Here is a 21921-nt window from a genome sequence, read left to right as displayed (position 1 = left end):
GTTATCTAAGGAACAAACTGGGCTTTTATTTTTATGTCAGGTTTTTTTAACCCTAGCAAGAAGCAGCACTGGTTGCCAGTACACAGCGGAGTACAGCTCTGTTCCTAATAACGTCCTCGACCTCCCGTACTCGGTAGAACAGACTTGCTTGGTGTCCTTGCCAAAAACATACTTGTCTAGTACACACGAACCTACTAGCATCCTTGAGTATTGAGAAACGACCCAGGCTGGAGGAGCAGTGGCTCTACTCACAGCCCCTCCCGCATACTGAAGCTACTCAGTTTAGAGCAGCCAATCAGGGGCTGGGTAGGCGTGTACAGCTCCAGCTTGTTATCTTAAAGTGACAGAGCCCTGAAACGGCTCATTCTGGAAGGTACTGAAATTTTCAAGAATAATACTGCTGAATTTGCTTTATGTGAGAGGAATTTAGAGGAAAACAGCCAGGTACTAGTTTAGGACATTTGGCTCAGTCTTCACTCAAGAACTTCAGGCCAGGACGCTGCAGGCTAATTCCTGTTTCTCCCTCATCCAGATCCTTACAGGAACACCTGAATGCAGTGATTTTTGGAGTGTCCCAATACTTTTACCGGTGTAGGTGTATTTGTTTGTGAGGCAGATGAAGATGCAGGTAGAACGTTCTGTTTAACGTTGAAACTCTAGTTGTCAGATGTTGTAGCCTCGCCTCTCCAACCTGAGCAGCTTATGTGAGTGCTGCTGTGCGGAGGTCTGTGGGTGGGATGTGTGTGTGCTTGTTTCAGCAGCCTCCAAACAACAGGCGGATCTGAGAGAAGCTCCCTGATATAAGCGCATTTTAATAGGACACACACGTTGTGTGGCTGACAGAATCTGACAGAGGCGTCGTGTGGCTTCGTGTTTAATGCTCCCGCTCCCTCAGCCCGTCCTGTGTGTGTGTGAGTGAATGTTGTTGCCCTCGTCCTCCTTGGCACAGCAGGAACACGTATACGTGCTCGCCGGTGGGCCCTGGGACAGGCAGACAATTAAACAGGTCAGCGTGGGGTAACCTCCACTGGCCTGCGGGGGGCGGTAGACACGCAGCTGGAGGTAGCAGGACAGGCGAGAACAGCAACACCTCCGACGGACATGCTCAGTGTTCCACTGGCACACACACACACACACACACACACACACACGCACGCACGCACACACACACACACACACACACACACACACACACACACACAGTAGCATCTGGCTAGCAGGAGAGGGAGATGATTAAGAAGTTAGAGTTGAGGAAAGGGACTTCTTCCTGACGACAACCTTATATCTGCACCTGCTACAATTTACAAATTTGTGACAGAAAATCACAAACTGTGTCATAAATGTGCACAAATGATAACAAGATATTTGAGCAGCATCATGTTGCTGTGCTTTCTAAAATGTATATAAGGTGCAGATCAGCCTTTACAGCATCTACTCACTTTAATTCTATACCTGTGTTGTTTGCAAGCAAGCTTTTTAATCCCTCTGGCTCACTAAGACCACGTTGTTTTGGTATTTTTCTGCCACAAAGATGTTATAAAAATGTAAAAAATTAGGAGCCTTGCAATTTCAGAACAAACTTCAGTGGCTCCTCTGTGATAAACAGCAGATTAAAGCCTTTCTCTGTTTGTGTGGCAACTGATTGCCGAGGCAATGCTATTCTTGTTTGCTATTGCAGCCGAGGCGGAATTACCTCGATTTTACACAAAATAGTCAATTAAATTAACTGTGAAAGGCTATTTATTTTAACCCGAGGATACATTTTTCCTGTCTTTTTTTCTCTGTTGTGATTGGGATGATGTTTGGGGTGGGGAGCAGCGAAGGAGGGGAAACCTGGCAAGAGAACAAAGAGGGAAGAAGACCTGGAAGTCTGAGCTGGATTCCTACTGCCATCAGGTGGAAAAACCGGAGCACTGCAGACTCAGATGTGAGTGGGACCGTGGGCACCTGGGAGGACAGAAATCTCTGAGCTGCTCGGTCTTCTCACAGCTTTCTCCTGATTCTTGTTTCAGTGGAAACTGGCCGTGTATCAGATGTCTCACAGCTGCAGACAGGGTGACTGGAGATCACCAAAGCGCTGAAACGTTTTGTTGTCTTAACCATCTCAGGCTCAAAATAAGGTTTGATAAAAGGACGAACAACTAAGTCCTTCAGGGGTACTTCTGAGTTAATAAATGCTCATGAAATACGTATGTGGAGTAACCAGGTAGGTAGGTTTTACCGTTGCAAATCTGCATCGCCTGTCTCCAGAGGGTTAACCTGCTAAGTAGACGGTCCTGTACCCATCCAGACCAGTCGACATACAGTCTGACAAGTCTGAATTAATAAGAAACAATAAAGATTCATAAAAACAGATTCAATCTATACTAAAAGTAAAGGGAAGCAGCAGCAACACTGTACTTAACGTATCTGTGAAACGCAGAAATAAACAGTCATGGAAAAGGGATCGTGGGAGGAAGAAGTGCAGAAACATATATATATTATTCATGGTAAAATACCAGCATGGGTGCTTTCAGCTCTGTGATGAGGTGAGGACAGCCAGCGTCCCATGTGGACATTTAATAAATAAACATTTAATAATAAACATCGACTTATGCTTGCTCTTTTCCAGATCAAACAACAAGCTGCGGGCTGCACACTGGCGCAGTGGTTAGAGCTGTTGCCTTGCAGCGAGAAGGTCCTGGGTTCGCTTCCCAGCCTGGGATCTCTCTGCATGGAGTTAGCATGTTCTCCCTGTGCATGTGTGGGTTCTCTCCGGGTACTCCGGCTTCCTCCCACAGTCCAAAAACATGACTGTTAGGTTAACTGGTCTGTCTAAACTGCCCTTAGGTGTGAGTGTGTGTGTGATTGTTTGTCCTGTGTGTCTGTGTGTTGCCCTGCGATGGGCAGGGTGTTCTCCGCCTGATAGCCCATTGACTGCTGGAGATAGGAACCAGCCCCCCACCACCCCACATGGACTAGCGGGTTCAGAAAATGGATGGATGGACAACAAACTGCTTTAAAGAACAAATCAAATCAAACACATGAAAACATGGAGTGACTTCTGTATCACTTCTCTTTCCTCATCAACTAGAAGAAGGTACCAGAAATTTTGAGTTAATAAAGGAGAAGCTGTTTAGCAGCTTATGGAGACACATGGTTGAACATGTGTAACTTCTACCAAACCCTCTCTAAGGACCTCAGTGTTGGGTCTGTGAGATGTATTCTCAACGGGTTCTCCCTGCTACTCGATAGCTCGAGATAGGAGTGCACGCTCAATCCTGAACAACTGCTGTCTGGTGTCTATGGGAAGTGTATATGTATGCGGTTGTTCCGAGATGCCGTCGGCAATCAACCTATTGAGGTGAGATGTGTTGTGTGAAGTGCTATGAGGTATTCACCCCTCCAAGACGCATGCGCCCCGTTGGGTGAACCCAAAATGTGTTCTGAGAGTCTTGTCATTGAGAGGATTGTTTAAGGGAACAGTCAGATATTTAAGTGTTAAGCTTAGGGATGGGGGTGAGGACCTTAGGGTTAGGGTTGGATGGAAAGCCCCTTCAGACATGAACTCAGTCCAAATAATTCTGTTTTATTAAAGTATGTATTGAATGAGGTATTTACCCCTCAAATGTGAAAACATAAAACCTCTGTGTCAATGAGTCACTTTAAGCAAATGCAGCTTTTTCAGGAAGAATTGAATGTAAAACATGTTTTGCCATAACTAGTTTTATGTTTCTAGTTCTGTTTAATCACCACAGCAGCGTTCGTGTACGTTTGTTTGAGGGTTAGAGGAGGTGTGCTGCTGATGTCTATTGGCACGGCTCAGTGAGAGGATGATTTATCTGCACACATTCATCTGAACACCAACTGACACCTAAATGAAAACAAATAAAACAAAAAAAAAGAGAGAGAGAGAGAGAGAGAGAGACCCAATCCAGCAGTGGAAACATAAGGGATTGCACACACATTGCATGTACGCTGGTGTCAGTTAAATGAGGCGTGTGATACACTGTAGAAGAATGTGTATGACAGTAAGACACGGAGAATAATTGTGACTGCAAGAAACTGTGTGCTGGAGGGGAAGTAAACAATGCCAGTTCCTATGATAGACTGCACAACACTTTCCGACTCATTGACTTTGAATAATTTTTCACATCAAATGAAAAGTAATTACATCACAACGACTCATGCTGAATGGTTTCCTCTGTCTGACTCTGTGTGTGTGTGTGTGTGTGTGTGTGTGTGTGTGTGTGTGTGTGTGTGTGTGTGTGTGTGTGTGTGTGTGTGGGTGTGTGGGTGTGTGTGGGTGTGTGTGTGTGTGTGAACGTTGGTCAGTGATTTCGCTGAGCCATTCTCACGGTGGAGTCAGTGGTGACGCTTCTGCAGAGGACGGGTTAAAGGCTGTTTATGTTTACGTCCAGTAAAACTCTGTGGAGTGTTTGGAAATGTTTTTCTCTGAGTTCCGTCCATCCAACAGAACAAACTCAGGGGTTTCACAACACACTCAACTCCCCCCAAATCTGGTTCCATCCTCATCTGGGTGACGACTGTGCACAAGTGTGTGTGAGTTGAAGTGTTTTAATGTTTAGTCCTTCTCTTTAGGCATCACAAACCACACAAACGCTACAAACCAAAGCTGAAATCAGATTTCCTAAAAAAGTCAAACCTGTCAAAAGTCTGCTTCCCACAAATGTTTTTAAATTAAAATATAAGTAAGAAACCTCTGCTATCAGCATGTCTTCACAGTGGGGTTTTAGCTAGATTCAGTTGTGGCTGTAGTTTATTGTGGCACCATCATCAGTTGCAGTGGTAGAAGAAGAAGACTACCAACAACAATAAGAAATACAATGCAAAGGAAAATTGTTTACATAAAAATCAAAAGGTGCTTCACAAGAACACTAAAGGTTTAAAAAGATGATAAAAACGTTTTGAGAACCATGTATTTTCCCTGGCGATAAGGGGCAGTACACACCTATATCACTGCAAGCAAGCATTATTTTGTGTTCAAATAAGACCTTACCAACAGATAGCCGTTAAGGTCAAAAATCCCTGGGATTGCAACCTCCAGCAAAATGACAAGCGCATCAGACTCCCTTTCATTAGTGGCAATGAGTGAAGAGGTAAATGTGTAAAACAACAGGAAGGCCTGGTACGCCCCAAAAGGCCCCTCAAGGGACACGGTCAAATAATGATAATCAAACGCCTTCTCCAAATCCAAGAAAAACATGTAGATTGGTTGGGCGAACTCCCACGCACCCTCCAGAACCCCCCTAAGGGTATAGAGCTGGTCCAGTGTCCCACATTGCTCCTCCTGAATCTGAGGTTCATCTATCCGACAGATCCTCCTCTCCAAAATCCCTGAATAGACTTTACCAGGGAGGCTCAGGTGTGTGATCCCTCTGTAGTTGGAACTCACCGGTCCCCCTTTTTAAATAGGGGGACCACCACTTCAGTCTGTCTATCCAGAGGAACTGTCCCCGATGTTCAAGCAATAATGCAGATCCACGTCAGCCAAAACAGCCCTATGACATCCAGAGCCTTAAGGAACTCTGGACAGATCTCATCCACCCCCGGAGCCTTTCCACCAGGGAGCTTTTTGACCACCTCAGTGACCTCAGCCTCAGATTGGAGAGTCCAACCCAAATTTCCTGGACTCTGCTTCCTCACTGGAAGACGTGACGGTAGGATTGAGGAGGTCTTTGAAGTACTCCACCCTCAACGTCCCGAGTCAAGGTCAGCAGCACACCGTCTCCACTATAAACAGTGTTGGTAGCGCACTACTCCCCCCCCCCCCCCCCCCCCCCCCCCGAGATGGTGGACCAGAAGCGCCTCAAAGCCGTATGGAAGTCTTGCTCCATGGTCTCACCGAACTCCTCCCATGCCCGGGTTTTTGCCTCAGTGACCACCCGAGCCGCGTTCCGCTTGGACTGCCGGTATCCGTCAGCTGCTTCTGGAGTCCCACCGGCCAGAAAGACCTGATAGGACTCTTTCTTCAGCTTGACAGCATCCCTAACTGCCGGTGTCTCCTCAAAGCCCTTCCCCACACATAGGTGGAGGGAGGCTACACTCTCGTTCACTGGGGTAAACCCCATTTACAGGCACCAAGATGGGGGCAACAAGTATGCCCGCTCTTGCACGGCGCCTCTCAGTGGGAACAACTAGAGTGGTGGACTGTCCAACCCCTCTCAACAAAACATAGTTCTGGAGCCAGAACCTGTCGTTGAGGTGAGTCTGACAATATCTAGTCTGAACTTTTCAACCTCACACGCCAACTCAGGCTCCTTCCCCACCAGATAGGTGACATCAAGTGTGCCAAGAGCCAGCTTCTGTAGCCGAGGATCAGACCGCCAAGGTCCCTGTCTTCGGCTACGACCCATCACACAATGCACCCGAACCATTTGGGCCCTCCCACAAGAGGTGAGCCCATGGGAGGGAGTTCCACGTCTCCTCTTTGGGCTGTGCCCAGCCAGCCTCTGTGTGTGAAAGCCCAGCCACCAGATGCTCGACAACATGCCCCACTTCTAGGCCTGGCTCTTGAGGGGGGCCCTGGTGACCCCCATCCGGGTGAGGGAACACTGTTTGGTTTTCTTCATAAAGGGTCTTTGGGCTTTGTTTGATCCCTCACCTGAGACCTGTTTGTCATAGGTAACCCTGCCCAGAGGCAAAACGCCTCAAATAACTTAGCTGCTACGATCCTTGGGTCACTCAAACCCCTCCACCACTGCAAGGTGGCAGCCCATGGAGGGGTTAACCATAATTAATGGAAAATACCAAAATCGACACTGACAGTTTGAGACAGTGGCTCTTAAAAAAAAGTAAACACATCTGTATAATGTGCAGCAATATTTGTAAACATGACAGGAAATGGCATCATACCACCAAAAACATTAAAAGGTGTTACCCTAATAACCCAAGGAGGTAAACTAAAGGTAAGAATTATTTTTAGGTGTGTTTATTAGAGATTTCCCTGCAATCGTTTATCAAGGCGAGGTGCCTGAACCTTTTTCTGGGCTGCCTGAAGGCTTTTTTCCTCACAAAACCACCGCTAGGACACCGAACGATGATAATATCGGCCTTAGCAGTGCCACAAAAACAATTAAACAACCTGTTGCTCCACTTCGCTCTTTCAATTTGGCTGCAGAAGCAATCTATTCCTCATGTCCTGACCCACCCCTGCTCACTCAAGGCCGGATTAACCATGGGCAACTGGGCAATTGCCCAGGGCCCAGGTACTCTTAAGGGCCCAGGGCAGCAAGGGCACGAGCAAAATACTGTATCTGTAATCTTCCGCTTTATATTAAACTAGGGTGACCGTCCGGTTTTCCCCGGACATGTCCACTTTTCACTCTCTGTCCGGGGCGTCTGGACTGGGGGTTCTTGTATTGATGAAAATGTCCGGTTTTTCATCCAGGAGCAGGGATCGAATTATGGGGGAGATGGATATCCTACACATCCAGGGGAGCCGGAAAAAAAGTGTTCTACCTATATTACATCATTTATGGACTCCTTTGAGCAGAGAGCACGTATAGCGATGATCGTTGGTGTTCAGCGCTCCAGGCAGCTGCGTCCAGCGCACGGTCCATTCTCAAAGTGGCGCAACCAAAAAACTATAATTAGCACACGATTGTTAATGTCCGCACATGTTCTCTATTTTCTCTTATTTGTGCCTGAAGCGCTCTGTGACTGTGGAGCTCATCAACTGTGCTGCGGTGATTTCACCTCACTGATGCATCGAAACGCCTCTCCGCTTTGCGGTCAGGAGATCCCTTTGATCTGCTCAAAAATAACTGATGAGGTGAAAAAGTAAGAATCCAGGCAGCAGATTTTCTGAAGACTTTAGAGGAGATGCAGGAAGATGAGAGACAGACAGGACAGGGAACTAATAAAAACAAGAAAACAAAACAAAGTGTTGAAAAGTAAAATGTGGGTAGATTTATCTCCACTACACGTTTTTACCTCTATAAAACAATAAGTTATACACATGTAATATTTATATATCTGATACAATTCAGATCGTCTTCAAAACTCTGTCACACAGCCAGGGCCGTTTCAAGACATTTTGGGGTCCAAGGCAAAATGACCCCCCACCCCCCCATAACTGGGGTCCCCAGAAGCCTCTGTGTAATCCATACCCTCTCCAGGAGAGTTAGTTATACAGTGTTTGTAAAAGCCCCTCAGACATTACTGACATGTTCTAATATTATCAGATGAAAAACTAAATTATCAGACTTCCTGTCTCATCTGCTGCTTTTCTAAACTTGCAAAAAGTAACAAAACCATTTGAAAGCCACTATTTGTGGATTCTCTGAAAGTTTCCATGGAGTGTGTGACAACTTATTTTTTCATTGATCCTATCGTCTAATCTCACAGCTGAAACAAGCATCCTTAATAATCTGTGTACTGGAAGCGTACCAATGTTGTAGTAAAACAAAAGGTATAAAAATTTATTATTAATAAAACCTTGTTGCAGCATTAAAGCAGAAAAATGAGATTTTGCAATAAATATGCAAAATATTTACATATGAATAGTTTTAGAACCCTTTTATTGGCAGAATCTGATATTAATTTAGCTCTTACAAAAAATGGGTCCCAACGTGGTTTGTGTGGCGTTTGCCATAGTGTGATGTCATAGGCACAGATCCCCTATCCTCTTGTTTGGAAATGGAAATATGATCACCCTACATTAAACAAACTGTCCACCCGGGCTTTCGAAATGCACAGAGACGCTTCGCTGCCTATGACTTTGAATGTCAGTTGAGAGTCAGTCTCATGCAGACTGACCAATGAAGAGAGGGCCTCAAGTTAAGACCCTCTCCTCATTGGTCAGCCCACACAAGGTGGGTTAAAGGTTACCCTGAGCGGGTTACGTGATGTCAGGCATTCAAGTATTGAGTATATTTACTGCATATTACAGTAAAATATTCTGTATGTGACCATATTATGGTGATCCTTGGGTCGTGATGATGGGGCCCTTTAATATTGTTGCCCAGGGTACAACAAAGTGTTAATCTGGCCCTGTGCTCACTACTGTTTTAAGCCAGGGGGAAACCCAGATGTGGACTCACCAAGCAGATACTTTCCAGATTCTCATATTTAATGCTTTTCTTACAGCCATGAACTTTTTCTCCTTTTAGACATAAATTGTTCAACTGTTACCTGCATAGACATCAATTTGATGTCTGTGGTTACTGGCAGCTTGTTCAAATAGAAGGTCGGCTCTGATTGGTTCTTTTCTCGTCTAGCCCCACCTGTTCGATGTGCTGATTGACAGTGACTCCCATTTCTTCCTGTTGCACATTGAAGCTCTGCTAAAAACATTTTTGAGATCCAACCACGCAAAATAATATTTTTGACCATTTTTCAAGTGGTCTTCTACTTTTGATCTGGACTATACTGTATGGATAGATTACAGACAGTGTTTTAGGGATAGGGTGTTAGACCATGGTGGAATTTTAGCAATTAAATCCTCAGAAACAAAAACTTGCATTTGAGACATGGAATGCCACCCCTCTGTTCCAGGTGAGAGGCTGAGGGCCAAGGAGGGCTTCTTGATTGCACCAAAAATATAATCCTGTATTTTGAGAAGCAGCTCAACGAACTAAAAGGGAGCTTCCCTGTGCTTTTGGAGCAGCCCATAGGGAATGGTTTCTGGGTTCAAGGTTCTGGTTCTGGAGAAATCCTTGGGCTAAATTATTTCCCCAGTCCGTTCCTGACGTCAGACAGCAGCTCACAGTCCTTTATGATAGACTTGGGAGTTGGGACATCTGCTAGATGGCACTCTAACTAGGAAATCCAGAGTCCTGCTGCTCAGGTGGGAAATTAAAGTGTGACCTCGATGGGTGTGACTGAATGGAGTGGCCCACCTGGTCTGAACCAGAGATGTGCTTTATATTTGGACATCTCTGCTAGTGTCAGAACATTATGTTCTAACTCAAGGATGCCCATTAGTACATGTGGTGGGAAGGGTCGCAGGTCAAAGATTGATTAGCTGCATCATCACACCTGCAACCAAATGTTTTGGAAAACGGATTGGAGTCACATGATCACCACTTGGTGGTGAGCTTAAGCCAAAAGCAGGGGAAGATGTCCGGTAGACCTGGTAGGCACAAATGTATAATAGCGGTCTGCTGGGAACCCCTGGTGGAGGAATCTGGAAACATTTTTTTCAGCACTCACTTCCAACAGAGACTTGATCACAACCTCATGGGGTGAGCAGATCCACACCAGTAAAATGTGGGACTTATAACTCTGAAAGGTTGTTGTAATTTAACATTCAACCCCAAAAGTACACACGTTATTAAAATCCCAAGTAATAAAGCATGTTTAAATGCATTACAATTCCATTTCTACTTTAACTGTCTTTATGTTGTGTTTTTGCCATTAACAAACTTTCACTATTCATTTCTCTATTACATTTTTATGTGTGTGCAGGTTTTTTTTCTCTTCATTTGTAAAATTGTCAAAATAAACTTGTAAAAATAAAAATGACTAAAAAATACCTCTAGTCATTTATTTTAGCAAATACATAAAATGTAGATTTTATTTTATTAATTAAACAAATCAAATTAATTTCATTTGGTCTCATGGAAAATTAAATTAAATATTACTTTGTTTTACTTTTCTAAAATATATATTTCAGATTTTTTTTGTAAAACCCTTCAGTGACGTAATCCGGAATCCCGCCCTTGCTGTAACTTGATTGGATCGATCCTTTGGTTTCTGGGCTCTGATTGGCTTGTAATTACAAAACACAGTTCCGCAAAACCTGTGTTTGTGTTGTGACTGTTTTGTGGGAGACAGGTCTGCAGACCAGCTGGCGTCCTGAAACAAGTAGGCTGCCTGCCACTCTTCTGTGCTTCGGTTCGTTTCAGCACCTGTTTGAACGTGCTATTGAGATCCAACACAGTTCTTTTCTAGGCTTTAACCATGTCGGGTCAACACTACTGATTATATTTACCAGCTAGCTGCGTGGCTAGGTGTTAGCATCGGGGTCCCGCTGTAAGTTTAGCTTTGGCTAGCACCTTTTGAGAGACGTGTCTCATTGTTTACCGGAGGCTTCCGTGCCGAGACAACAGTAATAGCGCGCGAGTTCGGTCTGTTGTTATACGTCATCGTTGTAGACATATAGCCTTATCTCCTGTTGGTGGTGGTGTAGGGACCTTAGGTGGAGACTCGTGTCCTCCGTCCACACGGTCTCCTCCTTAGAGCTGAGACTTTATGATAAAACCAGCCTGGTGTCCCCAGGAGTTTACATAGTTTTGAAGGCTGGTTAAATGCTTAATTAATGACGCGCTGCTTCTGGAGGAAGCCTGGACGTTTCTGGTGTTACATCGAGTTTCGTCCCCCTGTAGAGCAGGTCCTCCTTCTGTGGTGGACTTACAGTCATCTGGTCCTCCTGATTAAGTGTTCAACTTGTCAATAGAAGAACGAGCATCTGAGGATAAAATACACACAACAGCGAGCTAGCTGTGAGCTAATTTCTGTTATGGTGACATTTTGACACCAGGATCACGTGTCTTCTACATCATAATCATGTAGGATCTGCCTGATGTGAAGCCACGCACAACATCACATGTGTGCCATGTTCTCGTTGTCTTGGACTGAAAAGAATTCTCTGCTTGGAACCTGGAAATGGAGGAAGAACGACCCTCTCTAGTAACTTAAATTGTAAGGCACCTGACATATTTATGGATGCAGACCTCCACCAGCATGAGAGGTGGACCCAGAGGAAGGACAGCAAGTTCTTCCCCAAATGCGTGTTTTGCTTTAAACATATAAATACCAGCCTCTCAGAAGAGGGGCTCGGAGACCAGGACTTCCTCGTTCTGTGCAGTCTGTCATTTGTAAGGCTGTAAAACGAAGATACCCTGAGATTAAAGCGAGTCTCTGAGAGAGAGAGCGAACCCCTCCTAATAAACAGGTTTAATACAGACAGAACCAGAGTCATGGAGGAACTCCATTCAGCTGTTTGTATTTGGATAGAATCAGTTCAGCATACAGTAATGACACAAATGATCTCTGTCTCTCAGGAGCATTTTGTTTTATAATAAACCTTTCTTTTAGCATGAAATACAAAGCTTATATTTACAAAGATTATTGAGAGCGTAACGGGAAATTATCCTGAAAATAATCAGTAAAGACATTAATCTTGACTGCAATATATTATAGCATAATAATATCATGAGGATCCAATCTGAGGCTGCATACTAGCACAGTCATTAGCACAATGGGAAGGTCGCTGGTTTCAATCCCAGCTGTGGCCTTTCTGCATGGAGCTAGCCTGTTCTCCATATGCAAGTGTGGCTTCTCTCTGGGATTTCCACACTCAGACCAAAAACATTTCAGGTTAACTGGAGACTCTAAATGTGAGTGAGTTTCCTGATTTTATATTTTGACCTTTAGTTTTAGTTTTGTTTTTTCTTTCATCAGATCAGACAGCAGATGGTTTTCTGTCTCCACTGGTTACCTGTTAAGTTCAGGATCATTTTCAAACTCCTTCTTTTCCACCATCAACAATGTTGCGCCTCCATGTTTTTGGGGCATTGTCAACATTGCTGCCTCCTCTCGTTCCCTCCAATCTTCCTCGTTGTTCCCTCTTCCCGCCTCGTCACTCTGGGAGGTAGAGCCTTTGCCTGTTCTGCCCCTAAACTCTGGAACTCATTGCCGCCTGACATCCGTAACCTTGACTCTCTCCCACTTTTTAAATCCAGAATAAAAACGTGCATGTTTAGGGCAGCATTATTATTATTATTATTACTAATATCGTTATTATTGTTACTATCCTTATGTCTCCCTTTAACAGACCTCTACTCTGAACATCAGACTGTGTCACTGGGACCTGACACTTTAGCATGCTTTTCAGGATCTCTACTGACATCTCTCCTGTTGTAGACACATTTCTTTTTAGATAACAGGATAAAGGTTTTATAATGTGAATTAAATTTTTGTCAGAGCAAAGCTAAACATCATTATCTGTATACACCCAGACTTTATGCAAGAGTTTCTTTTTATTGTGACTGAAGTGAGTTTAAAAACAAAGTTAAAGCTTCTGCTCAGAGAAGAGATTGTTTCATGGGACAGTGTTCTTTTGTTTCTGAGACAGGTTAGACCAAATCCCAGAAATCTGACTTTTACTGACCCTGCTAACCTCATGGTATCTCTTCAGGTGACAAACCAGTCGGAGAAAAATGGCGTCGGACTCTCCTCGCAGACCGAGCCGCTGTGCTGGAGGAGTTCTGGTGCGAGCACAAGCTGCAACGTAAGAGCGTGAACCTGCTGTGCATGTTCTTAGAAAGTCAGATTGATGATTCCATAACTGCATGTGAGCTACAGATGAGCTATCAGCCCTTTGTCCCTGATGACAGAAGATAAGAACTGCTTCGTACTAAACGTTGATCCCTTTAACTTTATTGTGATACTTTGTGGGTTTCCTTTTGACATGGATGTCCTGTTTCCATAGGGAGCAGTCATACATGGAAAGTGTTGTCACGTTTCTACAGGATGTGGTTCCACAGGTACGTCTTATTTAGATACAGGCGACAAATGCACAGGTGAGAATCTTTAAAGGGGCGTGGGTTAAAACGTGTGCAAAAGCAACACTCAATAAATTTCCTACTTCTCCCTCCTACTGGTTGAAAGCAGAAATGCAACTGTTGTAAACAACTCTGCCGCAGTCCACTGTAGCTAGCACTAACAATGGGCTATTGCTAACATGAGCCAGCTGATACTAAATAAGCCACGAAGTAAAAAGATCCACACTGTTAAACAAAAACAGTTATTACGTACAAGTCCAGTAACAACAAAGCTAGGTCACCATCAGTCTGACTTCGTAGCCTCATTTAGCTCCCTCAAGCTAGTGTAGGTCGTGCCGATGATCACTTTGGTTTTGGATCTTTGCTTCATCCCCAAAGTCATTACTCTCTTACCTTTAGGCTCAACCATGATGCCAACAAAAAAGCTGAATTCTTCTTCTGTCTGATTTTTTTTATTGACGACCAGTGAACTGAAAAAGCTAATTGCTAGTCTTTATATTAGCTAACAGCACAGTACACATCTATTATTATTATTATTATTATTATTATTATTATTATTATATAAAAACTATTTACCAGCAAATGTTGCTGCACATTAGTGTGGGAATAGGTCAAAGGTCAATTCCAATCAATCTGTAGTCCTTTATTCTACAGGGGGAAAGATTATTCATTAGTAGAAAACATTCCACCCAGCTGATGATCCAGGTTTTCTCCAAGGTCAGAGGTCAAAGCTTAGAGAAATGACCAAAATCTTCATAAAAACAAGAGCTAATTTAAAGATTAAAGGTCACAGCTCAGCTTAGGTTGGTTTGATCTTAGCCACCCACTGGCCTTCTGGAACATTGTGGTAGATTTTTACCCACAATGCCTTGGTTATTCTGACTGTCAACAAGGGGGTGGACGCTGATAGTTTGGCTTGGTTCTGCAGCTATGGGGCACCATGAACTCCTCTGGCTAAGTGTCCCAGAGTCTTACGTGAGACCATCTGACAGCTGGAGCTTGGACCAAACCGGGTCATGAAACAGAGCCATGATCCAAACACAGTAGCAGACCTAGAACAGAATCAAAGAGATGTGATGCTCCAGGCAGACCCAGGGTTCTAGATTTTCAACTAGTCCTTGTTGCTGTTTTGAAACCATCTGGCTAAAGGGATGGGCCAAGTGGACCTGGAGCCAGATGCTTCCTGTTAGATTCTGTAGCGTTAGCATACTGAGCACACCTTGTTAGAAAACAGATATATTTGTCAAAAACAAACAAGTGAGCAAAACTAAAGACAATAAAAAAATCCTCTATTTTAGTACATGCATTTTTTTGAACAGTTGCAAAATACTTTTTCCTCTAAAGTAATTGGCTGATTGTTGCATAGAGTTAAATAGAGAGCCTGTGGGGAGAGAACATGGGTCTAATCTGTCCCTACTTCCGTTGCTTGCGTATGATTTAATTTAAACATGAATGAATGAAAGCCCCTTTTTTCCCAAGCAGCAAACGTCGCTGGGTCAGTCCCAGCACAGAACGAGTTACCAGTGGTGGCTGACACCCAGCAGTCTCAGCAACTTTGTTCACAGAGTTGAAATTAAGTCATTCATGAACAAATATGAATGATAATGCCAAGAGGGGGCCATAAGATAAGACTTTATTGATGCTGCAGTGGGGACATTTGTGCAAAGGAGTACCAAAGTGACCAAGAACGCAAAAATAAAAAAAGACAAGACTCTATATTCAACAGTAGTTCCTAAATACGGCAAATTGAATGTTCAGAGATGATGAGTCATAGCTCCGGTGCTGTGGTTTTGGGTCGGGGTTAGAGTCACAGGCACAGCCAACATACCAACAGGTGAACCCTGAAAAATGAGAATCTGGTGCAAAAGTTCATTTATGTCAGTAATCCAGCTTAGACTGAGAGACCATCTAAAGGCTCAGGAGCCCTTTGCAGGTGTTCTGGATCCATCAGCTGATTGGAGTGTGGCACTGAGGCAAGATGATTGAACCTTTTCACAACGTTCTAATTGTCTGAGATTTAGCATGTGGGGTTTTCATCAGCTGTGAGCCATAATCGTCACAATTATAACAAATGTGGGCTTGAAAGATCTGGCTTTCTATTCTCATGTCTATCTCATGTAATATTCACCCTTTAGATTTGGTTTAAATGAACTTTGCTTCACATTCTACTTTTTTGAGTTTCACCTACAAGTTTAAATTTTCCATGTACAACAAGGTAGACCCAGAGCAACACGTGACTTCTGTAGACATTTCAGATGTTTCCTTTTTCATCTGCTGAAAAGTTCATTTCTAACCGGCAGACCACGTTTCTGTGGATACAGAGCATCTAGTTTTTACAGCTGTTAGATCGTCCACTACAAACTTCTCTTTGGACACGGTTTGTGTTTTTTGCTGTATCTGTTTTGTTCACTACTTTTTATTTATTTATTTATTTATTTATTTTTTGAATGGCAGGCCTACACCGGGGCTCCACCCACAGATGAGAAAGAGAAAGTCATTTGGGTTCGATTTGAGAAAGCCGACATCAACGGTGAGTCTGTAAAACCGACGTGTTGTCAGCCAACATCGTTACGTGTTGTGGCAGTTTGCCAGTTCTGTTTTTTTTATCTTACCTGCTTCCAAGTGTCATTTCCTCTGTGGCGAGCGCATCTTTAAAAAAAGGGGGGGGGCGCGACCCGATCAGGTGTGTCTTGATTGCCCTGCTGACCGTGAGAGGGAGAGACACAGACAAGTGGAAAAGGGAGGATTGATGGAGAGAAATAAGTAATTGTGGAAAAAAAAGGAAATATTTGTCAAAACGACAAAACGGAGGAGAGACGAGAATGCCGATTCACAGAGGAGTTAAGGGGAGGACGGGATCGCCGCTTCGGTTGGACGCGCAGCTGTTTCACCCAGGCTCCACTTCTGAGTCGGGCCTGCCGGACCTCTGTGCTTGTGCTCTTCTGCGAGAACCACGAGACCCGTTGGGAGGAAGTCGCGTTCCGTGAGTTAAAAATTGAGTTAGACTGTGAGAGTGCCGCCGAGCACAGAGCGGTTACATTGTTAGCTTCCCCGTCGCTTATGCAAATTAATAATTAATGAAGAGACCAATAAGCCACTGATTTGTATGTTGTTGGGTGTGTGATGTTTTGAGTTGATCAAGTAATTTTAGTTTGGTTTCTCTTTTGAAGAAGAAGGGTGTAGTCTAGGGCTGAAACGATTCCTCGAGTACCTCGAATAACTCGAGTACAGAAAAGCCTCGAGTCAAATTCTCTGCCTCGAGGCTTCGTTTAATTCATGTTTCATTAATTCATGGCTTTGCAGTCGCCCAGGATCGTGTTTCACCCGGACCGAAATAAGTGATGCACATACACACTGCACTGAATGCACACGCGAGTAGCGAATGTAACGTGGACCCCGGTGGAGTGCGAAGAAGAGAAAATGTCAAAGGTGTGGGACCATTTTTCACGTCGTAAGGCGGAAAATGTAGTCCAGTGTAATGACTGTAAAATGGATTTAGCCTACCACAACACCACATCCTCGATGCTGCAGCACCGGACCAGGAAACATCCACATGTACATGTCACTTCTGCAAGCGGACTCGGAGGTCCGCTATATATTCTGCGGTCACCGTGCGACTTTTTCGTTTGTAGCACTCAGTTTCAGCTCACACTGTGTGTCTGGTAGCAACACGTCGGACCTATACGTGTGCTAAAAATAGCCGTTTTTACACAACACGTCTGACTTTTATTGTGTTGTTATTAGGGATGCAAATTATCGAGTAATTCATTAATCAATAGTCGTTTCATCTTATCGATCGATGATCGATTAATTGATAAGCGGCAATTTTTCTGAAAAGTTGAACTTCCCTCTGAATCGGTTCCATCTACTGTATACGTAACATAAAATGCTATCTTCTGTATCACGTAAAGACAAAATGCAAACCATATTCCCTAATCAAAGATTAATTGTTATGGTTGTTCTAGAGGGGATATTGTACCCCAGCTCAATGTACTTTATCACTTCTTGAAATCCCTGTCCATCAACAACATTTATCAGCAGCATGTCTGTAGTAACCATGTTGCATATTAGCTGGGTAATGCCCTCTGCTTTCATGGAGTCACACAACCACTCCGTTTTGACGTCTTCATCCTCAGTGTACCGATCGTTTCTCCTTTGTCTGTTGTCGTCAGAGCCCAGCTTTGCTTGTGTTTCTGCGTGTGCGTCAACTACGTCTGGCGTCAAGCACACCCCGCGAGGACTAGCGGGGAATTACGGACTCAAAATTCAATTAATTGCAATTAAATCATTTTACTTGAGTAATTTCTTATCTACAATTAATTGATAATCGATTGATTGTTTGCATCCCTAGTTGTTATTGATGTTTGTTGTCCCTCGGGATTGCTGCAGGAGGACACAGGTGTTTATGAGAGTGGTGGAGGAAAACGAAAGAAAGTAAATAAATGTTTTGTGATCAGTATAATTTGACATAACCACGGCTAACATGCTTTCTCGACAATCCTTGTTCTTGTGTGAGAAAAAAAGTGTAGAAATGTGTGTTAATAGGGAAATAGCTGGCGAGCCATGTTTGTGCATGCGCCGTGAGCGGTTCTGGTTCTGTTTGGGCCGCAGCCGCTCGTAGCGCTGCTTCAACAGGTATCCTCCTAGTTTTTGTCTGGCTTGCCAGCAGGCTAGTAGATTCTCGCACGAGGGGGAAATCAGCTCAGGTTGTATACTTATTTTTTGCACAGGCATGTGTTTACTGTGAAGTAAAGTTGAAGTACTGAAGTTTTGAAACTAATTTTGAGTAAAACTTGAAGAATAACTGGCAATTGCTTCTTATTTTAAGAGGTCTTTCATATTTTATAACATGCTATTTGATATAATGGTGTACAAACACAAAAGGGTCACTTATTAGAGTACTCGATTAATCAATAAAATATTCGATAGAGTACTCGATTACAAAAATATTCGATAGCTGCAGCCCTAGTGTAGACTGTTTCTTTGTGCATCCTTTGTAGGGATTCTGCGTATATCGAGGTTAACTGGCTGGCACCCCACTTCTTGATTTACAAATCCGTTACAGCCTGTGTTCATAACTGGTCAGTAGAACTACAAATCCCAGAACGCACTGCGGCACGCCCCAGGGCAGTCACTTAAGAATAAATACGGAATCATAATTATTCATTCCTCTTGTTTTGTTTTTGTTTCATCCTTTAGGCCACTCCTCACTGGAGTTTAGTTTCTGACACCGCAATAACCACATGATCTTGACTCAACTTAACGTCGTTTTTACAGATTCGGCCCGAAACCCAGAGTTCATGGAGATGCATGGTGGGACCTCTGAGCCCCCACTGTGCCTCATGATTGGCTACACCGATGGCATGCAGATCTGGAGCGTCTCAGTAAGTCTGAGTGTTAGGACTCAATAAAGTGTTATCGTGTCATACCTTCTAGGAAGTATTTTTTTCTCCTGATGATTTTTGTACAAGGGGTAAAATGTCAGACACATTTGTCCATTTAATAATGTTCATCAAGTCAAAGTAAAACAAACAACCAACCTGCAGACGTGTTTATATATATAAAACCCTTTTACAAACATAAACAGTCTGGGGATAGTTTATGCTGCTGACAGGCTTTGTTTTTATTTATTTGTTCAGAGTTGTTCTTTGGAATTGATTGTGTGATGGAAGTGTGCAAACAGTATGTTCTTACAGGGTTCAAAGGTCATTTTCTGAGCCTGGGACAGTTGGGATGTGTTCATTTTCCAGCCGGTGGCGGTTATTCTGGTTTACAGCTACAGCAGTACATCCGTCTGGCCACTAGAGGGAAGTGTTGACCACCAATAGTGTTGGATTCATTTAGATAATGAACTGGAGGTCTTTTCCCCAACAGCGCAGGTTCTAACACACACTCCGTTGTGAGTGTGTGTGGAACAGATGAGGACATCACCAAAGAGACAGAGAAACCCAAAACAAACATCACCCAACTGCAGATGGAAAGTTGTGTCTGAAATGCAAACAAATACAAATTTGACATTTTTATTTACTGAGCGTGGAACAGGAACGTTTTCATCCCTCAACCCCTTCATAGTGCAGTTTGATCACAAGTTTATGCTTTAGGTCTCCGTTTGCAGACTAAACCAGTTCAGTGAGTGAAATGAGCACATTAAAGATGCATCCTCTGGTCATGTTCAGACATCAGCCGCCTGCTCACAACAAACAGGAGATAGATGGAACTATTAGATTTACTAGGTGAAGATGACACCCTGCTGTGGAGCAGAACTAGGACTCAAAGGAAAGGAGATGGTGGTGGGAACAGCGATTCAACGTTTGGTGTAAAAAAATCACTTTAAATATAAAAGCATGGTCTGCTTTTAAATGCATCCTACTCTCTGACACTCACTAAAAGCCACAGCAGAGGTGGCTCACCTCAGAATTCCAGCTGTTTACATGTTATGTTTGGAAGCGGGATGATGTCGGAGGCTTTTTCCGGTTCAGTCTGGTTGGTTGGCCTGGAGGAGTGTGTTTTTCTTGTAAAGAGAGGCCAAGCAGTGCAGGCGAGCTAGGATTTGAACCTTGTTCAGAGTCAGTCTTGGAAAATCATTAGAGGATTTTGTCAGCTCTGTAAATGTATAAATTACCCACAATGCTGCTGAGGTTTCTTTCAAAAAGTATCGCCTTTCATGTAGAGACTGTCACTGAAACATGCAAACTTCACATACATCCTGTGAGTTCTAAACACGCCACAGTCCTTAATCAGTGTCTCTATAAACATCCACAGGCCGCAGATAGGGGGACACACTCTTGTTTTATCCACGATCACACACACACGGGCTACTGTGATGTGGCTACTCCCGTACTGCTAGCAGATTTTCTGTTGCCGTTACAAAGGCAGCGCTGAGCCGTGCAGCTGGTTTAACCACTCCACACACACCCAGTTAAAGTAGAAGCTTGCTGAGCCTCCTGGGCTTTCACTTGGAGTTATCTAGCTTCACACAGCACAGCCCGGCCGTCTGTCCTCATTGTTTTTCTTCTGAGCTTTAAAGTTTATGGGATATTTCTAGGTTGTGTTTTTTTCCACTGGATTTAAAGTAAGCATGAACGGAGCCTCGCTCTCTGGTCTGGAGTGATGGTGAAGTGTTTGTGACATTGGCTAAGCCAACACCCTCTTTAATGGCCCAGCTCCGTGTGAACGTACACACACGCACACACACACTTCGGTGTGCTCATGAGACAGAGCCTCTAACTGCTGGGGTAGGCGCTTACCGAGGTGTTTAGGCAATGTAGATAAGCGTGGCCTCACACTGGAGAGGTGTCGCTGACCGCCTCCTGATGAGAGCAGACTGGCTAGGACTAATTATTAGCTCCATGTGCGTTGAGGTGAAAGGCTTTGAAGCACCATGCCAGTGAAAGTGTTGGACATCAAGAGGTGTGTTACACACGTCGTCAACTTGATCGTTCTAGGAGGTTTCAGTTCAGTAAACCACATTTACTAAAGCGTAAAACACACAACATGGATGTGTCTGTGTCTTTTCTTTGATGTCATAAGTAGATACATTATTCTCTCGATGCAGAACCCGAGAATGACAGCTTTGGCCTGTGGAGGGAGGAAGTTATAGTGAATAAGATTAAAATGCTGGTGTTTTTTTCTGTCACAAAGTAGTAATGGTGAAAGATGTTCACCATGATGATGATAACTGGTAGTCAGCATATAGTTTTGATGAATTTAGCTTTACATTGGTTTTTATTTATTTCTACTAAAACAGCAGTTCTACTCCACACCACTAGTCCGCGCAGTGTACACAAGTCTAGTTCAGCTCGTCGTTAGTCTGCTCTTCTGCTGGTTCTAAACTCTTGTGGTGGGTCAGCCTGAGTCTGAATCCAGTCCAGGTCTAAAGGTTTACAGAGACCAGAATCTAGACCCACCAGGAGAGTTTAGACCAGAATCCAGACCCACCAGGAGCCCTTAGACCAGAATCTAGACCCACCACGAGAGTTTAAACCAGAATCCAGACCCACCAGGAGCCCTTAGACCAGAATCTAGACCCACCAGGAGAGTTTAGACCACAATCTAGACCCACCAGGAGAGTTTAAACCAGAATCCAGACCCACCAGGAGCCCTTAGACCAGAATCTAGACCCACCAGGATCCCTTAGACCAGAATCTAGACCCACCAGGAGAGTTTAAACCATAATCCAGACCCACCAGGAGCCCTTAGACCAGAATCTAGACCCACCAGGAGAGATTAGACCAGAATCTAGACCCACCAGGAGAGTTTAGACCACAATCTAGACCCACCAGGAGAGTTTAAACCAGAATCCAGACCCACCAGGAGCCCTTAGACCAGAATCTAGACCCACCAGGAGAGTTTAGACCACAATCTAGACCCACCAGGAGAGTTTAAACCAGAATCCAGACCCACCAGGAGC

The 21921-nt window shown here is 44.0% G+C and overlaps 1 protein-coding gene and 1 long non-coding RNA gene across 7 annotated transcripts in view; both read left to right on the top strand.

Moving 5' to 3' along the window:
- The window catches only part of LOC139062372 (uncharacterized), a 10086-nt gene extending 9625 nt beyond the window's left edge, over nt 1–461 (top strand). The window contains exon 3 of the long non-coding RNA XR_011515949.1: nt 1–461. This exon is cut by the window's left edge and continues 1029 nt beyond it. This is a non-coding gene — a long non-coding RNA (uncharacterized lncRNA).
- Nucleotides 462–10700: 10239 nt separating this feature from the next.
- Nucleotides 10701–21921, top strand: part of bcas3 (BCAS3 microtubule associated cell migration factor) — a 458753-nt gene continuing 447532 nt past the window's right edge. For 5 of the 6 annotated variants that reach the window (XM_054743434.2, XM_054743435.2, XM_054743437.2 and 2 more), the window contains exons 1-5: nt 10706–10839; nt 13145–13237; nt 13439–13493; nt 15966–16041; nt 18789–18895. In XM_054743434.2, coding sequence (XP_054599409.2) covers nt 13167–13237; nt 13439–13493; nt 15966–16041; nt 18789–18895 — 309 coding nt within the window. In that variant the 5' untranslated portion in view covers nt 10706–10839; nt 13145–13166. Of the gene's footprint in view, nt 10840–13144; nt 13238–13438; nt 13494–15965; nt 16042–18788; nt 18896–21921 lie in introns of all 6 variants that reach the window. The other variant, XM_015952051.3, reaches the window with a different exon arrangement.

Source organism: Nothobranchius furzeri, chromosome 13 (assembly GCF_043380555.1).
Source record: "Nothobranchius furzeri strain GRZ-AD chromosome 13, NfurGRZ-RIMD1, whole genome shotgun sequence".
Classification (NCBI taxonomy): Eukaryota; Metazoa; Chordata; class Actinopteri; order Cyprinodontiformes; family Nothobranchiidae; genus Nothobranchius; species Nothobranchius furzeri.
The sequence above is the reverse complement of the archived record's forward strand: the minus strand, read 5'-3'. Positions and strand labels throughout refer to the sequence as shown.